Below are 23840 nucleotides of genomic sequence, written 5' to 3' on the forward strand. Positions count from 1 at the left end.
GGCAAAATATATACTGTGCAAGGCGACTTCGTCTATAACGTTGATTACATGTTGCGAATATGTAAAACGCCGCGGCTACGAGAGCGACAAAGCGAGAATACGCGGTCAAATGCCGATTTCTAATTCATGTTTATTATCGAAAGCACCGATGAGAAAGTCCAGGTTTAGATATCTCGAACAAACTACCTGGAATAATAATACCAGAACAGCTCAAAGTCGGATAACATGGCGTGCTGACAATCACCCCGGTAATGCGACACTTTGGGCATCCTCAAGAATGAGCCGATTGTCGTAGTGCCTCAAACTATGAAAACGGCGCTGTGCAAACAAAAACAAGGGCACGCACTCGACTCATCCTGGAGGCAGTCCAACTGACGTGACCGTCGGGTGGTTATGTCAATAAGCCATTTATTGCTCTGGCTGATAACAAGGTCATATTTTTTTGCGCGGCGCAAGTGCGAGCAGAGATAGCGATTCTTCTTTCAGCTGTGTTCTATGTTTGGTGTTTAATCTTTTCTAGAATAAGTGAGGCTTGCCCACTTATTTTATTTTCGTCGTTCGGCATAGCTGCGCCCTTAGTTTCTCTTTTGTATGCAGTCATACGCCTTTTATAACATACCGAGCTTCAGGTAAACGCTCGTCTGCATCCCTTTTTATTTTCATCCTGCCAATTCTATTCGCTGCGTTGGTAACCATCGATGATGCACAATGTCTATGCCTCTGTGTCAGCCATTATTTTTACTCTTGAGCGACGCCCACCAGAGAACAAAGATAGTGTGAATGCGCGAACAGAGCAGGACGAAGTGTCGACACATTGATGCGTGTGTGAGCCTCACCGCGCCGATTTCGTGTTTCAGTCATTAATCCCTGATACGCTTGATCATGAACAAAGAACGTTTGGTGCGACGCAATGCAGACTCCTTGTAAGCTCAACCTTTACTTTCCACTCTCTTTATTTAGTGCTGAGGTTTGCTTTGCTTAGAAAGAGTAATAGTGAAGATCTCTTATCCACGTACCAGACATGTGTCAGCTCTGATTAGGCACTGCTCAGCAAGTCAGTCTAAGCATAGGCTCACCTTAGGGCCTGCCTTAGTACAGAGGCTATAATTACGCACAGCTCAGGAAGTCATTCTAGGCGTAGGCTCACCTCAGGGCCTGCCTCGGTACAGAGGCTATAATGCAGTAATGTGTGACGACTCCCAATCGCAGCAGTACCATAGTCCTTCCGTTTATTAGGAGCACAAAAGTAATAGAAGCGGCTCCTAAGAGTGGGCTGGTAGTGACGTCTCTCGCTTACCTGCCTGTGCCGTAGAAGCTTTGTACAGAAACTATCCTTCTGTAGAATATGAAAAGATGCACTGTTTGTAAAGGGTTCAAGAGGCTTCTTTAGTAGGAAAAACTCTTGAATGTAGGGTTCTAATTTGCGAACCGCGTCTATTTACGCACGCTCAGAGCAGTGTCAGCGCTAAACCAGCTATCTGCTCAATGTCAGGCGTGACTCTATGATGCATTAAACTGCATGAAGCGTCTCTTGTTTCCAAGATGAGTTGAACAATAAAATTGAACAAACCGGGACACTTTTTCAAAGTGGCGCTAAAGAGAAAAGAGATTTTACTAATATTTTAAACTCAATTGCCCTTTCACAATCACGAAATTACTACGCTTGCCGCGAGAAGTGGCATGGTAAGCGGGAAACACACGCACAAAAATTATGGGTAGTGGAGACACCTGGAAATTCCCACGCCGAACCGCGTGACGCCATTAATTTTGACGGCGTTTATTAAGGGCTTCGTAGCTCCTAATTAGTGAAAGAGCACAATGCTTGCTGACGGGGCCAAAAAAATAACACTTCAAGAATCCCAGGTGTTCAAAATTGTCGGAGCGCTCCTGTACGGCGTCTCTCATTATCAGATGGTGGTTTTGGGGCGTTAAACCTCACATATCAATCAATTCTCTAACGCATTGTGTACAAGAATAACTTGTACGTATATTCATTCGTGCTGCGAGGGTACGTGCACAGCTCTGAAAATCAGGGGCCTCTGCTGTGTTTACTTTTCCAGCTTCCCGAGAACTTTAGCGGAACACTTTCGTAGTTGTTCCTCGGCCTGCAATGGAAAATTTGCAATATAATGTTCGCAATATTTTATTATTACCAGTGTCCCGTTAAAGGTTTGCATGTCCTACTAGTGGCTGAGTATTACAACTACACTGCTACAAAAGTAAGGAAATGTGGTCGTGTGCTTTTTTTTCTTTAATATTGACAAAATCATCGTTTCAGAGTGGTCGTTTTCTACAATTAGAAGCATTTGTCGTCGGTCTATAGAAAATGATGTGCGTGCGCGCGTTTGTGTGTGTGTGTGTGTGTTTGTGTGTGTGTTTCTTAGCAGAGTTTCTTTCCATCTTTTATGCTTCATACAAAATTTTACACTTCCAAGGATGCCTGAGTAAGCAGGTTAAGCTTCTCCCTCTTTCTTTTTTGTGCCTACCATAACAGATCTGAATTGACATAACCATTAAATGTTTGTAGCTTCCGTCTCAAAGTCTACGCCACGGCCACATCTTAAAATTTTTGTCCCGTCATCTTTGGATGCAAAGCAGCTCTTTCAATAGCCTGAGTAACGATGTCCCTCCGAACGCGCTGCGCGCCACTGATGTTGGTGCGGTGCCAAGTAAGTAACACTGCTGCTGCGCATTGCCGTCGTTCTCTTCCTCACCTGCCGTTCGCTGGCCGTGGCACCCGCAGCTGACGCCGCGTCCTGCCGCAACCGCAGCTCGCTACACCACCGGCTCGTCGGTACACGCGCAATAAACCTGACGCCCGCCTAACGTACGCATTGATGCATGCATGTAGGTGTCCCCTACAAGACCTACGCCAGCCATTGCTTTAAATCTTCCAGCGCTCAGTGCAGCACCCGCGTAAGAGCCGTTCAACTCGTGAGGCCACCCATGTGCAACGTTGCTGCTTTGCATGCCATCAGGATTCCCTTCCGGTAGATGGTCTAAGTTTATTCTGGGAGCGCAGAAGCATGCTGAATAGAGCACGAGTGACCTTTATTTTGACGTTTCGGCTTTCATTTGCAGATCATGACAGCTGGGAATACCACCCAAAAAAATCGAGGTGTCTGCGCTGCATTCCTGAACCTCGGCAGTACATAATTCGTAGGACATGTTTATTATAGAAGAAAGGGTGAAATTGAAACAGCTTCTGACTTTTCACGCTGTTATGTCTTAGAAACAACCGCGTGGATTCTCTCAGCCTTGGAAAAAGTGTTCGAGCTAAGTAGCTTACCCTGCTGATATAACGAAGACCTGAGCAACAAAATGTTAAAACATGCTCAAAGATATTGTAGTTTTCACCCCCTACTTCTGGGCAGAACACTCGAAATATGCGCTATAGCTGCAACATTAGTATGTCTGAACGTCCAAACCGCGTCATCTCACTTCTGTGAGGGAGAAGTGGTGCTGCTGTATATAAAATAGGTTGGAATTTTTTGCAACTGATTTGCTGAAGAGTCACAGCAGATGCAGTTTTTGCGATCGTCTTTGATCATGAAAGGACGAAGATGGCGATAATTAGATAAATGGATAGTGGTAGTTGAAAACAGCGGATATTGCAAGTGGCAAATGCACGTTTATTACGTGTGCTGATGAAGTGGAACGTGGAAAACATAAGAGTAACTGAAAAGTGTGCATCAATCAAGCACATGCAGCTTTAACACCGTCACGATGAAGTTCGAGCTCGTAGGACATCATAAACAAGCACCAGGGAGTAGGCACTATGACGTGACTAATGCAGTGCAGCTGCACGCATTACCTTCAGATTTTTTCCTTGTTTATACAGTCGTGCAAACACTGCAATGCCTTGCTAACACTGCACGTTTTAAGAGTGCGTTGATCTGTGTTCTGTCGGCCGCCTGGCCCCGCACACAAACGCAAGAATTGATGTAAAACGTAATGAAAACCACAGCCACATTTTTGTTTACTTCTCGTCGTGCACACATTCATTATTATTTTAGGAGCGAAGGTCCTCATAGTGGCACCCGTTTTTCCCTCGTAGCCGTTGTAGTAGTATATAACAAATATAACATTCTGACCTCCAAGGTAGTGCCAGAGAGATTTCTTCTGTGCGTTGTTGAACAATAAAAAATAATGCTCAATGTACATGCCATTGGCTGCTAAGGGAGAATGAGAGGCAGGAGAATACGGCTTTTAGTCAACGCGCACGCTGCGAATTTTTTATTCTTCAACAACGCACAGAAGGCAAGAAAGGGTTGCTACGTTACGCTCGCTGGGCGTAACCTCCCAGGTTTTAGAAATGTTTAGCGAGCGTTGGGTCGCAGTGCCATGAATACAGTGAACTAGTATATACCATGAACCCGAGGTGGTTAAAGGTGGGAAGTAGACACGAAGCGCAAGCTGTAAGAAAGTGTGCGTGTGCCTCCTCTCGTTCAGTCCTTGGAATGTCCGCTGGATGGCGTTGCTCCTATATGAGGAATATATGATTAAAAGATGCGAGATTGTAGTACTTGAAGTGTTGAATCGGTGAATGAACGGACACACAGACAGATGCTTGGACGGACGCACGGAAGCTGCATGGACGGATGAACGCATGGACAGACGCAGGAGTATATGAATGGAAGAAAGCAGGGATGGACGCACAGATGAACGTGCGGACGCACGAACAGACGCACGCATGGACGGGCGGATGGACGCATGGGCGGCCACACAGACGCACACATGGATGGACGGAAGCACTAACGAATGGACGGACGGATGCTTCGCCCCACTACCCATCCTTCACTCCGTGGATATGCTGCCATTTTTCTTGCGTAAAGAACTTACATGAATGTTGTTGAGTTAATGATCTTTGACTATAGTGACACATCTTAAGCTCAGGCACATCGGCAGCTGAAGAGGCATATGGCTATGTGCATTAGCTAGTCAGTGGCAAAGGCAGCAATTTCTTCGGGGGGGGGGGGGCGTAAGGGTATTGACTTTTCCCTGTGTTGGCAACACCACTCATACGAATGTCTATATACTGCGTGCTTTTATTACACAATGAGTGCGGTATTATTCGTAAGCTTGAAAATAAAATAATGTTATCAAGAAATAGCTCCGCTGTATTTCTAGTACATATTTTAGGGCTCTTACACGACATTCCATGCATTTGTGCGTACATGCAGGTTCTATAAAGCTGGTCTTTGTCGTTCATTGGTATTGTGAGCTGCATAAACACTATATATTGAAGGTATTTTTCACGGGTAGTAGGCGCAACAGCACACGGGTTGAGCCCAGTTACGCTATCGTTTCTTATTCTTAAACTCTCTAAAAGATATCTAGTCGAAGAAAAGGGGGAATGTGACGAAACATTACTGAAGAACTTTCCTTCGTGATACAGAAGAACGCCTAGCAGAGGTTTGCTTCGCGGTATCTTTAGCTCAGGGTAGCGAATAATAACTTCAGAGAAAGCTGATAAGCAGTACGGTGAATACAGTGCATCGAAAGCTTTCTATCACGTTTCCCTACCATTTCTTTGTCAATCTTTCTTGCCATGCTTATACTGGTGCAGCGTGCTAGCACGTAAAAGCACTGGCTTGCGTCCGTATTGCAACGAAGATTCGCGAGCCTACAGGGCGTGGAAGAAGAGGAAGAGTAGTGGAGAGATCGGCAGCTTTAGATCAGCGACTGACGTTTGCCTGCTCTCGGGGTTTTGTCAAGGATTTGGTAGTTGTGATTGATTTTATTTATTAGTTCTTCATGAGCATTTTTCTAGTGTCCTAATTGATTAGCGAGTGTGTTTTCAGATAGTGAGACCAGACAGATGCCGTTTTTCTCACCTGGACCGTTCGCTTTCCTCTGGTCTGCTTCTCTTCCTTCGCAGGAATTGCCAGTTGACTTGTTTTTACGCAATAGCATCTCATCCGTTGATGTGGCATTGGTCCCAAGCAACGATTGTATCATACGGATGAAGAATCCAAAGATGATTCAAACGGAGTTGAAAGCCGCTACAACTCCCTACCAAAGCATCACAGATGTGAGGCAGTTCGGCAAGGGCGGCATTCTCTGCTTCTCGTCTCTTCAGCTCTGTGTTCGAGACCTACTAAAATGCTCGGTATTCGCTACCAACCCGGTGAGCGCATTCATTCCACCTCACCTAGCTTGTGTCAAAGGTCTCATTTGGGATGTCGATGTCAACTTGACTCCAACTGAGATATTAGATACGTTTTGAGAAGCAGGTGTGATAGCGATGTAAAGATGTAGTCAAGTTGTGGACAAGAACAAGGTCCCAACGGAGTCCGTGATTGCTACATTTGCCGGGTTGAATCGCCCAACCGAAATCAAAGAGTGGCCTTTATTATACAAAGTGGAACCGCTATCACCTCGTCCTTTACAGTGTATTAAGTGTTGGCGTTATGGGCACACAGTGAAAGGATGCAGGTCAGTACCTAGATGCAGAATTAGTGGTGAGACGCACAACTCAAACGACTGTAAAAGTAATGAAGAAAAGTGCTGTGTTTCCCATGAAGCACACTGTGCTAACCCAAATCACTCAGCCAAGGCACGTGAATACCAAACTTTCTTGAAGTTGCAGAGAGAAGGCGATGCTACCGAAAGGATGCCATTGCTGAAATTCAGGCCAGAACTCAAGCGTACGCAGGAACAGCTGCCCGCCATAACATATCAATGGAAGCATCATATTCTCTACCAATTGCGGACATGATGGAGAGTGCTGTGAATAAGGCTATGCAACGCCTTGCTACCACTCTGTGTGAGTCACTGTCACGTATTATAAATAACCAAATCGCACAAGTCTGTGGAGCACAGATAGATGTAAGTACGGCTATAGAAAATGTTGAGTCTGCACACCCGACAAGTGAGGCAGAATCTGAGATACCTCCACCGGATGCACAGTCTGCAGAGCCCTCTGGAGAAGGCGTTCAGAGGCAAAGCGAGGATGCACAGGAAGCTTCTCAGGACACACCAGATATGAACATGGATCTCAAATGCCTAAAGCGTTCTAGATCCCCTGTATCAAAAAAACCTGACTCGCCGAACCATGCAAAAAGCAAAAAATACCAGAAAGAAAACTTTTTAAAAACCGATTTCCTAAAAGAAAGTATTTTAGATAAGGTAGTTGCCGAAACCATTCTAACGAAATCATAGGGTCTCTTAAAATTATACATTGAAATTACCGATCTCTTCACTCAGCCATAACAGATCTGTTATACCTGTCTTCCAAATTCGATCCGGCTATTATTGCATTACAAGAAACTTGGCTTTCCACACATTACTTGTTTCACCTAGCCAACTTCCAAACCTTTTGTCTAGACTGTCCATCCAAAGGTGGAGGTTTGCAGTTCTTTATAAAAAATAAAATCACTTTAAAAGTCAAAAACTCATACAAATGTATGTTTCCTGAATGCGAAATTTTTGCGTTAGATATTACCTTGCCAGGATACTTGCCTTTCTCGCTAATAAACGTCTACTTTCCTGTAGGCGTTCAAGACACGAGATTGTTAGATAAGGCTGCTAATTCAGGCTGTAAAGAAAAAATTATAGTTGGCGACTTCAATTCTCACCATACATGCTGCGGTTTTAGAACCGATAAGTGTGGACAACGCTTGTGGGACAGGTCGGCAGACAACAACTTATTGTGCCTTAACCCTAGAGCTCCAACATTTATTCGAGGTCATTCACGCTCCGCCTTAGATTTAAGCTTTGTAAGCTCGGCTATTGCTAGTACATCGTGGACAGCCCTTGATTGCGGCTCCACTAGTGACCACTTTCCAATAATGTTCGAGATCGCTTGCCCCGTCAAACCATCATGCTTCCATGCCCGGACATATATAAATTATCCAAAATTTCAACAGGACCTAAAAATGCTTTAGACTCTGCCTCTTAGAATTAAGATGAAACTAAACATATAAAATTCAGCGCAGTAATTTAAAGGGCATACAAAAATGCTGAATTTGCTGTTCGATCGGCGAAGAGAGTACCCTATAGCCCCTGGTAGAATTCCAGCTGCTCGCGAGATCACAGACGACGACAGGCAGCTTGGAAGAAGCTAATACATAATCAGTCCCCTAAGAACTGGTCACATTATAAATTTCTTGCCGCTGTATTTACACACACTGTGGCCCAAGCTAAAGAAAATTATGATAAAATACACTAAGATTTTCACTCAAAACCTAAAAATAAGAAAGCTTTATTCCCATATATGCGATCTCGCAAAATCCTGCCGTGTACACTAAATACTGATTATGAAAAACTATCAATGAAAGAAACGAAGAACTCTTCAGAATCAATTGGCAGAGGTCTAGAAATTAGATTTTCTTCGACTACGGCTTTGAACTGGCAAAAGTCTAGCATAAGCACTGACTTCGAAGCATCAAAAGTAATTCCAGATCTACCCTGGTCACCTCCTGGTCCAGGTGGAATCACAGTTCTTATGGTTCAAATTTTATTCAAGCTATCCCCCGGCGACGTCCTCAATCTTATAAACTACTTTTTAAAGAATGCCTGGATACAGTATGACTGGAAATAGCTAAGGTAATTCCATTATTAAAGCCAACAAGGAATATGTTTTACCATAGAAAATATCAGACCCATCTCGCTAACTTCTAACATGGTGAAACTCATAAAGAGCATCCTAAATGGCCGAAAAAACTTCTGGATGACGAATAAGTTCATATTAAAGCCAAACCAAGTTGGTTTTTGCAGTGAATGCTTAATTTGGTGCGCTCATGCGGATTTAGAGAGTCGAACACAGCTTGTTCGTAAAAGGAAACAGTACGCCGCATTAGTAACTCTCGACATAGCTAAAGCGTATGACAGTGTCGAGCACTCTATTCTACTGAACACCTTGCAGAGCCTAAAGTTTCCTCAGTAAATTACTGAGTGGATAGCGGAATTCTTAAAATCAAGAGAATTGTACTGCGTGAAGGATGGCTGTTGTTCACATAAATTCAATTAGAAACGTGGTGTTCCCCAAGGGGCCGCCCTATCTCCAACATTATTCAATATACTGATGAGCTCTATTCCAATTGTTCAGGATGTCAGTGTCTACATTTATGCAGATGATATCACGTTTTTCGCTGCAGAGAGCGACATTTGCTCACTACATCAAAAATCGCAAAGATAAATAATACGCTAGAAATTTGGTCGCAATCCATTTCGTTATCATTGAACATCAGTGAAAGTGCGCTCTTGGTTTTTCCCATAGCAGATACAGTTTCACTTTCTGTATTATATAATCGGGAACCTATTCCACAAGTAGATTACGTCAAGTACTTAGGAATGATGTTTAATAAAAAGCTCAATTGGAGCCCACATATAGAATATATAACAGCAAAGGCACAACGGGCGTTAGGTTTATTACGCAGGTTAAGCAACAGAAAATACGGGCTGCGCAGAGACACGATGTTAATGATATATAAAATGTGTGTGCGACCACTATTGGAATTCGGGTGTGTATTATTCCCGGGGGCCACTGGTTATCAAATTGAACCACTAGTAATGTTAGAGGGAGAAGCCCTGCGAATACGCCTGAGACTTCCCAGGTTCGTGGCGAATTATGTATTGTACCAAGAAGCGCGATTGCCACCACTCCTCTGGCGATTCCGAAATCTAACGGTTCAAGCCTTCTTGAAGCTTTACAGTTTACCGGTGCGAAGATCAGAGTACACATTTATCAGCGACCCTGACTCTTTTTTTCTTGCACATTGAGCTCGATTTCATACCCCTCAGATAATTTTTGTTAAAAAAATTGGATTGCATAAATGTAGACATCAGCACGGTTATTGAAACTAATTCCTCAACCCTCAACATTAGAGTAGAGTACGATGAAATCTTCCCCCCACAAGCCAAGCTGCAATCTCTCAGATGTTTGATCACTACATTAAAAGATTACTTGGTACATGCAGAAAGAAAGAATATGTAATAGCTACAGATGCTTCTGTTAACAATGAAAAGGCAGGCGTAGGAATTGCGTTTTATTTTCTTGGCAGGTCTTTTCAGGGAGGCTTCAAGATTTCACTCCTATAATTGAAGCCGGGCTAGTAGCTATTATTCTAGCTCTTCGAAAAATTCCTACGACCAAGACTAGTTCAATTATCCTAACAGACCCACTTTCGATGTGTGCACCTCTGAAAACCACAGAACGATCTCGTGCCCTAGCAGCGTTCCACACATTAGCACCGCCGCATTTAAAACTCCTGAAATTAGTGTGGGTCCCTGGTCACTGCGGATTACAATGAAATGAATTGGCAGATGCTTTGGCACGACAATCACTTGATGGACCAGTAATTTCAGTACTTCCTGAGTTAGAACACTTATGAGGGGCTAGATATAGAAAATTCTCTATTTTTACAGATAGTTTTTAAAATATCACACAATAAACATTTTATCAGACCCTCGAATTTCCACGGAAAGCCCAGTGGAGTCCGTCAAAAAACTTGAAATTATTATCTCCAGACCCCGGTACCGTGTCCCCCCATTAAATTTTTATTTACACCGAGCTGGTCTGACACTTTCCCCCTTTGTCCGTTTTGCGAAGAATCAGAAACTATTGAACATTATTTTGGCTCATGTCGGAACTATGCAGTAATTAGAAAAAGGCTTCTATAAATTCTATTTGCGAAGCTAGGTTTGAATTTAACCACTGAAAATGATCTAAATTTTGGTGCCTCTGTTTTGGGAAACTGCCACAGAGATGCGTTCCATGCGGTGTGTAATTTTATTCAAGACTCTAAGCGTTTTTCAACATAAAGCCTACGTTAACAGATACTGAAAAACGGGTCGAGAAGTAGTTTTCAAATCTAGATAAATTTCTGACTTACAAAATTAATCGAGTTCGGAAAAACCAGCTGTCTGGTCGGCTCCCAAAATCAAGGTATAGCTATTAGTGTTTATTGTCTTGTTGATTTTTTTCTCGCTATCTGAATCTTTGGTTTCTTTCTTTCTTTTTTTAGTATACTGTCTTCATTCTACAACTTTTTCTCTTTTTTTGCAGTAAGCAATAGCGCAGTAATCGTTCATATGAGACTATACGTTCCCTTGGCCAATCCCCCAGAGTGGGTATGAGCCATGAATTCTAGGCTACAAACAAACAAACAAACAAACAAGGCGTATGAATTGTGCGCTTCGGTGAACCGGACTAGGCCTGTCGCAGAAGTACGCTGCCCTTTCCCAACGCCATTTCACCTCATCTCTAAACAAACACAATCACTCGTAATAGTTTCGTGGAAGGTGCCGAGTACATCGCTCTGGACGACCCAGCTTTACTGATTTTGCGACGGAGCAGACGCTTGGCAGGCTCGCCACCGCAGCTACCAGACATGGAGGACGTGGGACCAGGTGATAACCTCGTCGCTGATGAGTAACAGGCTCACCCGCCAGGACAAGCTAGCTGCGGCACGCCGGAACGTCAACCAAGGACCTTTTCGGGGCAGTCAGATTGGCTCAAGTTCTACCAAAGAGTAAGTCGCAGCGACCGCTGGAGCACTGCTAAGCAGCTCAAGAACGTGGTGTTTTTTTCTCCTCGGCACCACGTCTTTTTGGTTCCACAACAACGACAGCGCATTGACCACATGGGACATTTTTGTGGACAAGCTGAGGAGGTGTTTTGGTGACTCAGCAGCTAAGGTCAGCAGGCGGAGCAAACGCTCTCTCGCAGAGCTCAGTTACCTGGCGAAACAGGCACCACCTACGTCGAGGCCGTCTTGAAGCTTTGCAGAATCATTAGTGCGACCATGTCTGACGATGGTAAAGTAGGTCATCTGCTCAAGGGAATCGCGGAATACATGTACAATTTTCTTATCACTAAGGAAGACCTACACACACCTTCCGACCTAAGGAGACACTGCCGATCATTTGAAGCGCTAAAAAGGAGGAGAGTCCTACCAAAATTAGGACGTCTAACAATGTGTCCATGATTGCAAGTGTCAACCTTCTATCGCAGGACGACATCTCTTCTCTTCTAAGATGATTGATTAAGGAAGAACTTGCTCAACTGCAAGCTGTGGACATCGCCGGTGTCTGCCATCAGTGTGCGTTCGACCAACGGCCCCGTAAACCACTGGTACCTCAGATGCGTCAGAGTTACTTGGAGCCTCGCCCGAATCACACCGTTCAGCTCGAACGAAGGAGTGAATGGCCACTCGAAAACCAGGAACGCAGGCAAGCTGCATCACGGCGATTTACTCCTCAGCCGCCATCGCCCGGTGTTTAACAACCAACGATGTCTACTTCGCCGGGGACGACTAGATGCGACACTCGTACTTGCTACAAATGCGGGATACCTGGACACATCGCTAGGTACTGCTGCCGTAGTCAGCAGTGAGCTCCATGATTCAACGTGCACACGCCCTATGTACCTGCTGACGAGTCTTGACCATTTCAGGCCTCTTTCCAACGGCAACACGCAGCACGCGCTGACACGCCTTGCTCTGACCGCAGCGTTACCCCACCACCCACACGCCAACAGTGATCCCCGTCCCCGCGTCGCCGCTCGGGGACGCCATTACCACTGGGAAACTAACTGGTGCGACCAATGGGGCCGAGGCCGCAAAATCAGCTTCCGCAAGACCCCCTAGTGTTGTAATGGTTGAAAACAAAGTGATTGTTTTGTTTACAATGTGAGTACAGTTGCACTAGTTTATACCGGTGCTGCCGCTTCCATAATGAGCATGTCTTTTAAAAATCACCTTGGGACGAAAGTAATGTTTGCTTGGAATCGGAGTGCTACGTTCCGCGGCATAGTGGTAGAAACATTGAGCCCGGTTGGGGTTTGTTCTGTTTTACTTTCAGTAGGAAATCAAACGTTTAGAGCTGAACTAACGGTGTTTGCACGTGCAACCCACGACGTCATTTTAGGTATATATTTTTGCTTGAATGCGGTGCCACGCTGGATTGTGCTAGTGGTGGGATTATTTTTCGTCCCGTGTTGCCCTCTCCAGTGACGAAAGATACCGTTGATGACAGTTCGGCAGTGTTTTCCGTGTCTGAAGACGTCTGCTTGGCGCCGCGTACCGCAGTGTTTGTGCGTGTCAACTCTTCGCGTTCTTGTGCGGGTTCTTACTCAGGTTTAGCCGAGCCGAACTTCAGTAACGCACTTAAGAAAAACGTTATTGTGCCTCTTTGCCTCGTGGTTCCGTCGATGGTTGTGTCAATTTGTGGATTGTGAACGTTTCCGCGCAGCCCATATCTCTGCCTGTAGGACCTAAAGTGGCAAGCTTTCAAGAGCACCATACGGTGACTTCAGCTGTCGGTGGATGTAAGAAAACCCCACGTCAACTCGTACCCCGATTATTCTGCCAGCATTGACCGAATGATGAACAAGTCACTTCCTTCAACTGCTGCTGCAGAAGGTGATCGCAGGCTACGCCTCGGTCTTTGACTTTGATTAAGACGAGGCGTCTACTGTTACGCCACCGTCTTCACGTACGCAAAACCGCATCTATACAGGCCAAGCGCCACCAATACGCCAGAAAGCCTATCGTGTATCGCCTTCCGAAAGGAAAGTCATCGCTGAGCAAGTTGAAGACATGCTAAAGAAGGGCGTCATACAAGAATCGTGTAGTCCGTGGGCGGCTCCTGTCATTCTAGTCAGAAAAAACAATAATTCATGGAGATTCTGCGTAGACTATTGTCACCTAAATGCGATCGCAAAAAAAGATGTCTACCCTTTGCCACGTCTAGATTACGCCGTGGACTGCCTGCATTCTGCCTTCTATTTTTCTTATGTAGACTTGAGTTCTAGGTATTGGCGAATTCCAATGGATCCCTCCGTAGAAAGTTCTCCGTGGACTAAAATAGAAAACTTGCATGTGACGTGATCATCTACGGCAAAAATGTTCAAGAGCACAACCACCACTTGTCAGTTGTGTTTGAATGCTTATGCAAAGCTGGCCTTGTTTTAAACTCGAAACTTAAAGTGCCATTTTGGAGAACGTCAACTCTTCGTATTAGGCTTTCTCGTAGATAAAGAAGGCATACGGCAAGACCAACAGAATACCGCAGTGGTTCGCCACTTTGAACAACCACGAACAGTGAAGGACCCACGCAGTTTTCTGGGTCTGTGCTTATACTTCCACCGATTTATTAAGAACTTCGCACTACTTGTCTCCCCACTGACGTCCCTTCTTATTAAAGACACACCGTACATGTAGGATGATAAAAGTGAGGCTGCATTTCAACAGCTGAACTTTTTATTGACTTCAGGACCCATCCTAAAGCATTTTGATCCTGACGCTTTGGCTGAACTTTATACTGATGCTGGTGGGCTAGGTGTTGGGGATGTGCTGGTCCAACTCTGCCACAGCCGTCAGCACGTCGTAGCATATGCCAGTCTGACACTGACCAGGGTGCAGAAGAACTACACCGTCACCGAGCTCGTGTACTTAGCAGTCGTCGGCGCAATTCAGAAATTACGACCGTATATACATGGCCGCAAGTTCACAATGGTGACCGATCATTACTCTCTATGCTGGCTTGCGGGACTTCACGACCCGTCTGGCCGACTGGCTCGTTAGGCGTTGCGCCTCCAACAGTACAGCTTTTCTGTCACAAATAAGAGCGGACGATGTCACGCAGATGCCGGCTGCTTATCCCGCCTTCTTTCATTACACACCGATGCTGACGACAATGACATTGATGACTATTCAGTTTCTGTCTCGTACGACTTCCCAGATACCAGCAGCTTCAAACGTGAGCAACAGCACGACCCTACCCTGAAACCCTTGCTCGAAGCTGCACATAACTCCACCAACAAGCACTTTACAATTTCAAATGGCTTGCTGTACAAGAAAAACTATTCAGCCGATGGCCTCCCGTTGCTTCTAGTGGTGTCAAAAAGTCTTCGCCTGGTCGTCTTTCGTTCTATGCACGAAGAAATAACATCCGGTTATCGAGTTTTCACACGTACACTAGATCGACTACGTGAGAGGTTCTACTAGCCGAAACTGTGGAAGACCACAAAACAGTACGTCGCCAGCTGCGCTTTACGTCAGCGCCACAAGCGATCCACCACTGTCCCGGCAGATTATTTGCAGCCCATCTCTCTACCGACATCCCCTTTTGAAAAAGTCGGCATCGACTTTCTCGGGCCCCTTCCTAAGACCCCATCCGGCCGCCGATATGTTATAGTGTGTGTGGAATATTTAACTCGTTATACGGACACCGATGCACTGACATCAGCCACATGCAGCAGCCGCTCTTTGTTCTTTTCTGTTACAACGGGTCATACTGCATCACGGTGCTTCACGGGTTGTCATGAGTGACCGTGGACGGCAATTTATCACCGATGTGAGGGAAAAAGCTTTTGCGCCTCTGTGGCTTCTCTTATCGCCACTGCACTCCTCACCATCCGCAAACTAACAGTCTCACTCAGAGAACAAATTGAACTCTAACGAATATGCTATCGATGTACGTTGATTATGACCACAGGAGCTGGGACACCGTCTTACCGTTTGTTACTTACGCGTAAAACACCACTAAGCACAAAGTTACTGGACATTCGCCCTTGTTTCTGCTTTACGCATGAAGTTCGCGGAATTTTCTGGACACTCTATTACCTTTCTCGCATCAGGAAGATCTGTACATCACTCAGACGTTGTGTCGTGCTGAAGAAGCACGTCAACTAGCATGCCTTCAAACGTTGTCTTCTCAAGAACACAGCAAGAGTTGCTACGATGACAAGCATATCCCCGTAGAGTTTTCTTCTGGTGACTACGTTTGGTTGTGGACTCCCGCTCATAGAAAAGGATTTTACCGGAAGTTTTTAGCAAATGATTACGGCCCATTCGTGATAGTCACTCGTCTCAGTGACGTGAATTAGATGTCGCCCGAGTCACAGCCAATAACCGGCATCCATGCACTACGCAAATTGTTCACGTAGCCCACCTCAAACAGTACCATCATAGGCCTAATTAACTTGCTCGGCGAGCTTCATCTGCCGCCGGGGAAAATGCAACGAAGATGCGCGAGCCTACGAGGCGTGGAAGAAGAAGAAGAGTAGTGGAGAGTCACTTGAACTGTGTGGTCGACTGAACCAGACTAGGCCTGTCTCAGAAGTACGCTGTTCTTTCTCAACGCCATTTCACCTCATCTGTAAATAAACACCATCACTCGTAACAGTATTAGGACTTGGAGCACTCGCACGACGACTATACGTGTACCCAAAAGCAGGTAACCAACAGAGTCATGCACGAAATACAATATATCAAGGCACTATTGATCAATCCTCCTGACACCATGTCCACCTGTCTCGATACCACAGTAGCCCTTGCCGAACCGTTGGAAGCCGTCATGGTGGCGGCTTTGTTTGTCGAGAAACGCCGGCAAAGCGATGCACGCTCCACTATGGACACGATGATGGCACAGAAACCTCACTCAATGAACGATTAAGGTAGCTCGATTGCTTCCTTGACAATTGCGACAAAAACACACGAGAATTTTTCAAACTAACGCGTGTTTCAAGTGAAAGGTGGTTCGTTAATGGAAAGTTGTCCCTTGAGGAGCTTTTCGAGTGAAGTTTTGAGTCGAGGAGCATTTGTGAATATGGGGTGAGTGTTCACAGATTTGGACGCTAGGCTTCTTCGTAGCAAGCAGCCGCTTTCAAAAACAGCTCGTATGTAACGCCGTAACCATGGGGTTGCCCACCGGACACATGCATGCCGACCTAATTTTTTTCTCCTGAGGAATAAGATCAAAGACGCCCCCCCCCCCGCCTCTCACATACGCAAATTTCTGTCTACGCCTCAAACAGTGCCTAGCCAGCGCAAGTATATAAAAAATAGGCTCTTACCAAGCATCGCGGTCTTAATAGAAACATTTTCCGAGAATTCATTATCCGAAAGTAGAGTACAATCTGGAATGGAAATCGTTTCAATCATCTAACATGAACCGTAAATATCTAACAACGTGCTGGCTTGAAAAGTTTTCCTAGCATATAGAAGTGGATTAATCAACATTGCCAACAAATTACAATTGACTGAGCACATGATTTGTGAGTGCATTTATTCTAGTGAGACTGACAAGGGGGGGAGGGGGTTGAGTAAGCAAAGATTTTGAAGCATGGGTATATCAATGAGCGCCACGCACAAGTAAAACATTCAACTACAATCGCGATGCTGCCTCGAGTTCAGACCGAAGGTTTGTGTTGGGGGCAACACAAGTGCGTTTAGAGCTCTTGTAAGTTTTAAGGCTATACACAGTGGTAGCAATGTGACATGTATTGCGCATTGGATGAATTAAGAGTGAACTTGAGCGATTTTTTTTGTTAGACAATATGGTATTGAGAAATAACACGCCATATTGGCAAGAAAAATATAGAGAATATTATTAGATGCCACCGTTTCGCAAATGTAAATAAGGGAATATGTGCGAAAAGGTAATTTGCCAATTGTCATTACGCGCCGCGTGACGCCAACATTCAGTATAAGAGTGTTTCACTGTCGTCATATTCACGGTCTGAAGTGGACGGAGGGGACGATTAACCTCGTAGATCAGCGGTAGGGCATCGAACGCGTTACCCGAAGGTCGCAAGTTTTGTGCCTTCCGGCGGCAAGTTAGCAATCCATCTTAATTTTCTAGTTACGCAACAACCACTTCTGATAACATTCTATTTATGTTCCTAGGCCTAGTAGTCTATTAGTTCTCATTATATGTATAAAACATTGCCAGTGCTCTTGTGCTACGCGCACCACTTTGTGCATTGCATGCGTCGCGGACCAAACGAAAGGTCGACAGCCCCGTTACGACAAGCTAGCGAAGTTGCATTGCATGTGCCAGCCCTGCATGCGTACCAGCTAAGGGATAGGCCAATGCGCGTGCCGGTGCTTGGTGGTTTTGTTGGTGGTGGTATTAGTAGAGGTGGTTAGAAGAGGAAGAAGGCGCCTAATTTGTGCAGTCCTGTAGGAAGCACAATTAAGTTACAAAAAAAAATTGTAGGAATGATGCAATGCTGAAAGTTTAGGGCAAATTCATCATATAATCGGCCAATCCCCTTCTTTGGGTACGAGCCATTTGCACAGGGAAACAACAACAACAACAAGCACGGCACACAGCGCAAACGCAAGGCACGAGAAATGAGAGTGGAAAAAAGCGATGTTAGAGGCCAGTAGCTCTTCCCAGACTCCGCGGTTGCTCTCTTCCGTCCTTGTTCGACTTATCGGTTCCGCCAACGGTAGAGACGGGCGTTTAAGAGCTTCTTTCTAAGATAAACTTTCAGTGGATAGTGGTCATTTTGCAGAGCAGAAGAGGCTTCGCCATTCTTCCGATGACGAAGGCCTGTGGGGGGCACAAAGCGCAGATTGTAGAGGTGCATGAGACAAGATCCCGCACAGGTTTACACAGCCATCCGGTGTAGTCGTACCACTGCTTTGCGTCGTGGCAGTAAAGCCATTCTCGCGAACGCCGGGTACCACCTTTACAATCATCCTTATCGGAGCAAAAGTAAAGCAGAGTGAGAGAACGCAACGTCGAGGCTTGCACGCTGCCGCGCTTCGAGCCCCCATACTTGTGCCAACTGCGATTGTGTTGCTGTGATATCCGTCTCGACGCTGCACTTGATGGAATTTAATAGGGAGAGGTAAACGAGGCAAAGAGAAAGTAGGCTGGCGTAGAAGTGCGCGAAGCCCGAACGCAAGCGAGCTCGCATTTTATGACGCGTAAGTTCAGCCCTCGCCATCACTGTGGTACGCCACGACTGTTCGTTGTTGTCCGGATTGAGGGAAATCGGCGAGGCGACGACACCGGTAACGTTTCTCCACATTTTAGTCGGCGCTATTGCAGTTTATGCTCGGTTCTTGCTCGAACTTTACCGTCTTTTGTGCGCACTGAGCAATTGCGTTCTTGCTATTGCACGAACGCGGTGCTCATATCCTGTAAGTAATTCTATTTGCCCATGATGCTGTGCAGTTTGACACGTGGCAAGAAACGCAGCACAGTCGGTGGCACATCTTGTAAAAAAGAATGAAAAGGTTGTATTGTTTTCAAGCGAAGCTTCTGTGACTTACTGATTTTCGGTGGGGAAGGCATAATTCGCGAGGAACCCGACTTCAGCAGGCGCACGCGAATGCGCTTGTACACCGTCGCAGTTTCACAGTTCAGGTACATAATTGTGTGCCATGTTTTCAAAAAACTGACGCTTCCTCCATCTCTCCCTTATCAGGGGTCAGCCATATCTGAAACGTTGTCTTTTACTAAGATCACTTGTCATTTCATTTTGACACTTTTCCTCGTTGCATTTCTTTAACTCATGAATGTCGTAGTTACCCGAAGCAACATGAGTGTTGCCTTGCCAAGCACAGCCTCGAAGTGAAGGTCCAGCACTTGGAATGGAGGAAGAAAAAAGTTAGCAGTAATCATTGCGCAATGCGAAAAACAAAAGACAGTAAGACAGGCGCTCACACAGCAAGTTTCGCTTGTCCCGATTTTCTCGATAGGCGTATAATTTATTTTTATCTTTTTATGCTTCTGTCAAATCAGACCTGCCCGATTCCCAGCGTCTTTCCATGCTTTCGAAAATGAAGAACAACAGTAGGCGGCACCAGTATACCGACAGTGGTGCTCCAAGCAAAACGCTCGGTGGAAATTCAAGATAAATGTTTTCGCTTCCATTATGAAGGAAGGCATGTGAATGCTGTCACCAAAACAGGGAGGGGGTGGCACAGAACTCGAGTATGCAAAAGGTTTCATAGGCGCCACTTTTTAAGGCAACACGATAGATTCATGCTACGACATTATTACTTCACCTCGACACGTCTACAAGTACGTTCCTTTTCTCGTTACTTTATCAGAAACTACTGCTCTTGAATTTGCCTTGGTTGACTTGCTTTGCAACGACACGTTATTGATCATTATTAATCTGTTTATTTTACATAATACATACATGTAAAAATAAAACTCCAAGACTGGGATTATACTCGCACAGTTCATAAAGGGTCCCAACAGACCAATGATACAAAATATGTAACAAGAAAAACCATTTCAGGCGACAAAGTAATTTAGGTTCTGGTATATACACTATCGATTTCAACAATATTCACAACGTCATTCAGTCAGAACGATCGAATGGGCCAGACAGAGAATTTCATAATGATATATTGTAGTGAGATGAATTATACCTAAATCTATCACGGCATGCAAAAAAATATGTAGCAAGGTTACCTCGTGGAAGTCACGTGTAGAGGAACGCTTGGCAGAGGACAGGCAAGATGTGTTGGAAATGCGATAAGAATTGTTGAATTTGTTGTGCAAAAAATTTAATGATTTGACATAACGACGTACCAAAATAGTCTGTATATATGTGTATGAACAAAAAGTAGCCAGCCTTATAAATGCACTACTCCTTTCCGGACCGTAGCGCACTTTCCAGAAAAAAAAATGTGGTGAACAATTATGATGGTTTTTGCAACTTGCGAGTTGGAAATATGCATCTGGCCTTGTAAAATATTGAGTATGTCCTGACCCTGTGACCTCATTTCAGAATGTGCGGAGTAGAAGGAAGTATAGTGGCAAGAAAACATCGTCCTTTTCCCGCCATGTAGGCTTCTACCTGCCCTGACATAAGTGCAGTTGTGTTCTGATAAGGCTGCATTAAATTATTCTAGAAGACTCAGTCATTTGCAAGGTGACGAGTGGTACTCACAGACATAGGCGTGCGCAGGGTTGCCATTCAGGGGTTGGGAGGGGGGCAACGGTTCATAACAGGACCCCCTCTTTATTGAAACAACGTGTGACACAGATTTCTTGTCCCCCAACCTCTTGGATAACTATCATGGCGTCCCGTTCTCTAGCCATTGCAAAGAAAAGATTTTGCACCCCCCTTTTTGATGACTTGGAATTCGATATCCTTTTGGAATGCGTTACCTTCTAGCATTAGGCGTTGCACTTCATTTCCTTTGTTCGAAAATCCGTCAAAAATCATTTTCTCGAATAACCATACTTGTGATCGTTTACCTGTTTCACTCGTTTGTTGTTAGGTTCTTTGTATACCATGTTGCGTGTTTTGGCTTGATTTGTGATGAAAAAGTGCATTTTGATGTCCGTATATTGTAAGAATTTTCTGTTGCTCTGTATAAATTTTACCGTCGATTTGTATCGACAAACTGAGGATCCCGCTAAAGTCTCTGGCTCTGGGACCCTCGTCTGTGGATCCTAAGTTTTGTCCTTTCTTTTTGGAAATAATAAAACTTGAAACTTGAAACTTGAGAAGCGGCCACCCCCTCTGCCTCCCTCGTGCGCGTGCCTATGCTTGCAGAAGCCTTCCGCTCGCTTATGAGTTTTCGGGTACCTATGTTCGCATGTAATATGAATACACAGGCACCATTCAGGCTCTAAACCTCTCCAACCCACTTGCTTGTTACGCCGAAGGTCATTTCACGCTTTACTAAGCTCGAACCATGTGCTCTTCGCCGTTTAATTCTGGCTCCCATTCAAACCCACGGGCGCTAAGCGTGCGATAACAGCAGCCGCTGCCTATTGTTATAAAATTTTACGAGCACTTTAGTTACGACACTATCTGCAGGCACAATGTAGCTGTTTTGTTTTCGCGTCTTTATGGGAGGGAGGCCGTTTGCTGTGTTGCGCTGCGCATGTGAGCCTCTGGCTTCCAAGTGCCCAAACAGACGACAAACACCTGTGCGCAGCTTGTAACAGCACCACGCGCAAAATGTGGTTCACGCTTTTGTAGGAGAGAGAAAAGCCCGTCCAATGAACCCGCAGCTACCGCGCTGTCCTCTCTCCAGTTCGACGGAAGTTGTGATCATGCATTACTGCTTTCGCTAAAAACCACGACGGAAAAGGTCATCCGGGGATTACTGTGAGTTTCCCCATTTTCACGTTTGATACTGCTAAGCTGTAACCGGCTAGCTCGCGCATATCCTAGCGGCAGCAAAATAATACGCTTATTCACCCAAGCGCGTAGCCCAAGCAGCGTAAATATTGCAAATGGCTTTAGAATTATTATTTCTTCATATGTACTTAGTATGTGCAGTTGTGCAATGCTAAATAAATGTGTAATGATTTGGTCAATAAGAGTGTCTGTTACAGCCTCATCATTTCATTCGAGGTATGATACTGCTGATTTCTACTGAATCAAACGTTTCTCGTAATCTATGAAAGCTATGTATAGTGGTTGGTTATATTCTGAGCATTTCTCATTACCTGATTGATAGTATGAACGTGGTCAATTGTTGAGTGCCTGTTCGAAATCCTCCTTGTTCCTTTGGTTGATTGATTCTAATCTTTTCTTTACTCTGTTAGCAATTACCTTTGTAAATAGCTTGTATACTACAGAGAGCAAGCTAATCAGCCTGTAATTCTTCAAGTCCTTGTCATCTCCTTTCTTATGTATTGAGATGATGTTAGCGTTCTTCCAAGACTCTGGTACTCTTCCCGTCAGGAGACACGTCGTAAACAGGGTGGCTAGTTTTTCTAACACAATCTGTCCTCCATCTATCAGCAGATCTGATGTTACCTGATCCTCACCAGCAGCTTCGCCTCTTTGCATGCTCTCCAAAGTTTTTCTAACTTCTTCTATCATTACTGATGGGGTGTCATCTGGGTTACTGCTAGTTCTTATAGTATTAAAGTCGTGATTGTCCTGGCTACTATACAGATCTCTGTAAAACTCCTCTGCTATTTTAACTATCCTATTCATATTGGTAGTTATTTTGCCTTGTTTGTCCCTTGGTTCATACATCCGATTTTTGCCTATTCTACGTTTCCTCTTCACTGCTTTGACGCTTCCTCCGTTTTTCAGAGCGTGTTCAATTCTCTCCATGTTATACCTTCTTACATCGGATACCTTACGCATATTATTCAACTTCAAAAGCTCTGCCAGTTCTATTTTGTCTGTTGTACTTGAGACTTTCATGATTTGACGCTTCTTAGTGAGATTCTTCACTTCCTGGAAAAGCTAGCCAGTGTCCTGTCTAACTATCCTGCCTCCAACTTCTCTGCACACTCCGTAATGATACTCGTCAGATTATCATTCATTGTATCTATGCTAAGGTTGGCTTCCTCACTAAGAACCGAGTACCTGTTCTGAAGCGAGACTCTGAATTCCTGTACTTTCCCTCTCATTGCTAGCTCATTGATGGGCTTCTTGCGTATCAGTTTCTGTCGTTCCTTCTTCAAGTCTAGGCGAATTCAAGACCGTACCTTTCTATGGTCACTGCATCGTACCTTGCCAACCACTTTCACATCCTGCACGATGCCTCGGTGTGCACTCACTATAAAGTCTCCTTTGTTCTCATTTTCGCCATTAGGCCTCCTCCATGTCCACTTGCGGTTTCCTCGTTTTCGGTAGAAGGTATTCAAAATCCGTAAATTATTGCGTTCTGTGAATTCTACTAGTAACTCTCCTCTGGCGTTTCTAGTACCGATAGCATAATTTCCTACTGCCTAGTCTCCAGCCTGCTTCTTCCCTACCTCTGCAATAAAGTCTCCCATCAGTATTGTATACTGTGTTTTTACCTTACTCATTGCCGACACTGCCATGCAGACACTGCGGAATCAGGGCGTCGATGAAGTATATATAAACATCCTGGAAGAAATCTACAGAGGATCAACTGCTACCATAGTCCTTCATAAAGAAAGCAACTGAATACCAATCAAGAAGGGTGTAAGGCAGGGGGCACAATCTCCCCAATGCTATTTACCGCGTGCTTACAGGAGGTTTTCAGAAGCCTAGAATGGGAACAGTTAGGAATAAGAGTTAATGGAGAATACCTTACTAACCTACGCTTCGCCGATGACATTGCATTGCTGAGTAACTCAGGGGACGAATTGCAACTCATGATTAAGGAGTTAGACAAGGAGAGCAAAAAGATGGG

General features: G+C 44.9%; 1 protein-coding gene across 3 annotated transcripts in view; it reads left to right on the top strand.

Moving 5' to 3' along the window:
- The first annotated feature begins 805 nt into the window (after positions 1-805).
- LOC119167561 (uncharacterized) overlaps positions 806-23840 on the top strand; it is a 69187-nt gene continuing 46152 nt past the window's right edge. The window contains exon 1 of one of the 3 annotated variants that reach the window (XM_075890796.1): positions 806-923. In XM_075890796.1, the coding sequence (XP_075746911.1) occupies positions 883-923 (41 nt within the window). In that variant the 5' untranslated portion in view covers positions 806-882. Of the gene's footprint in view, positions 924-18565; positions 18756-21597; positions 21824-23840 lie in introns of those variants that run through there. The other 2 variants (XM_075890799.1, XM_037419067.2) reach the window with 2 other exon arrangements.

This window comes from Rhipicephalus microplus, chromosome 3, assembly GCF_043290135.1.
Source record: "Rhipicephalus microplus isolate Deutch F79 chromosome 3, USDA_Rmic, whole genome shotgun sequence".
Classification (NCBI taxonomy): domain Eukaryota; kingdom Metazoa; phylum Arthropoda; class Arachnida; order Ixodida; family Ixodidae; genus Rhipicephalus; species Rhipicephalus microplus.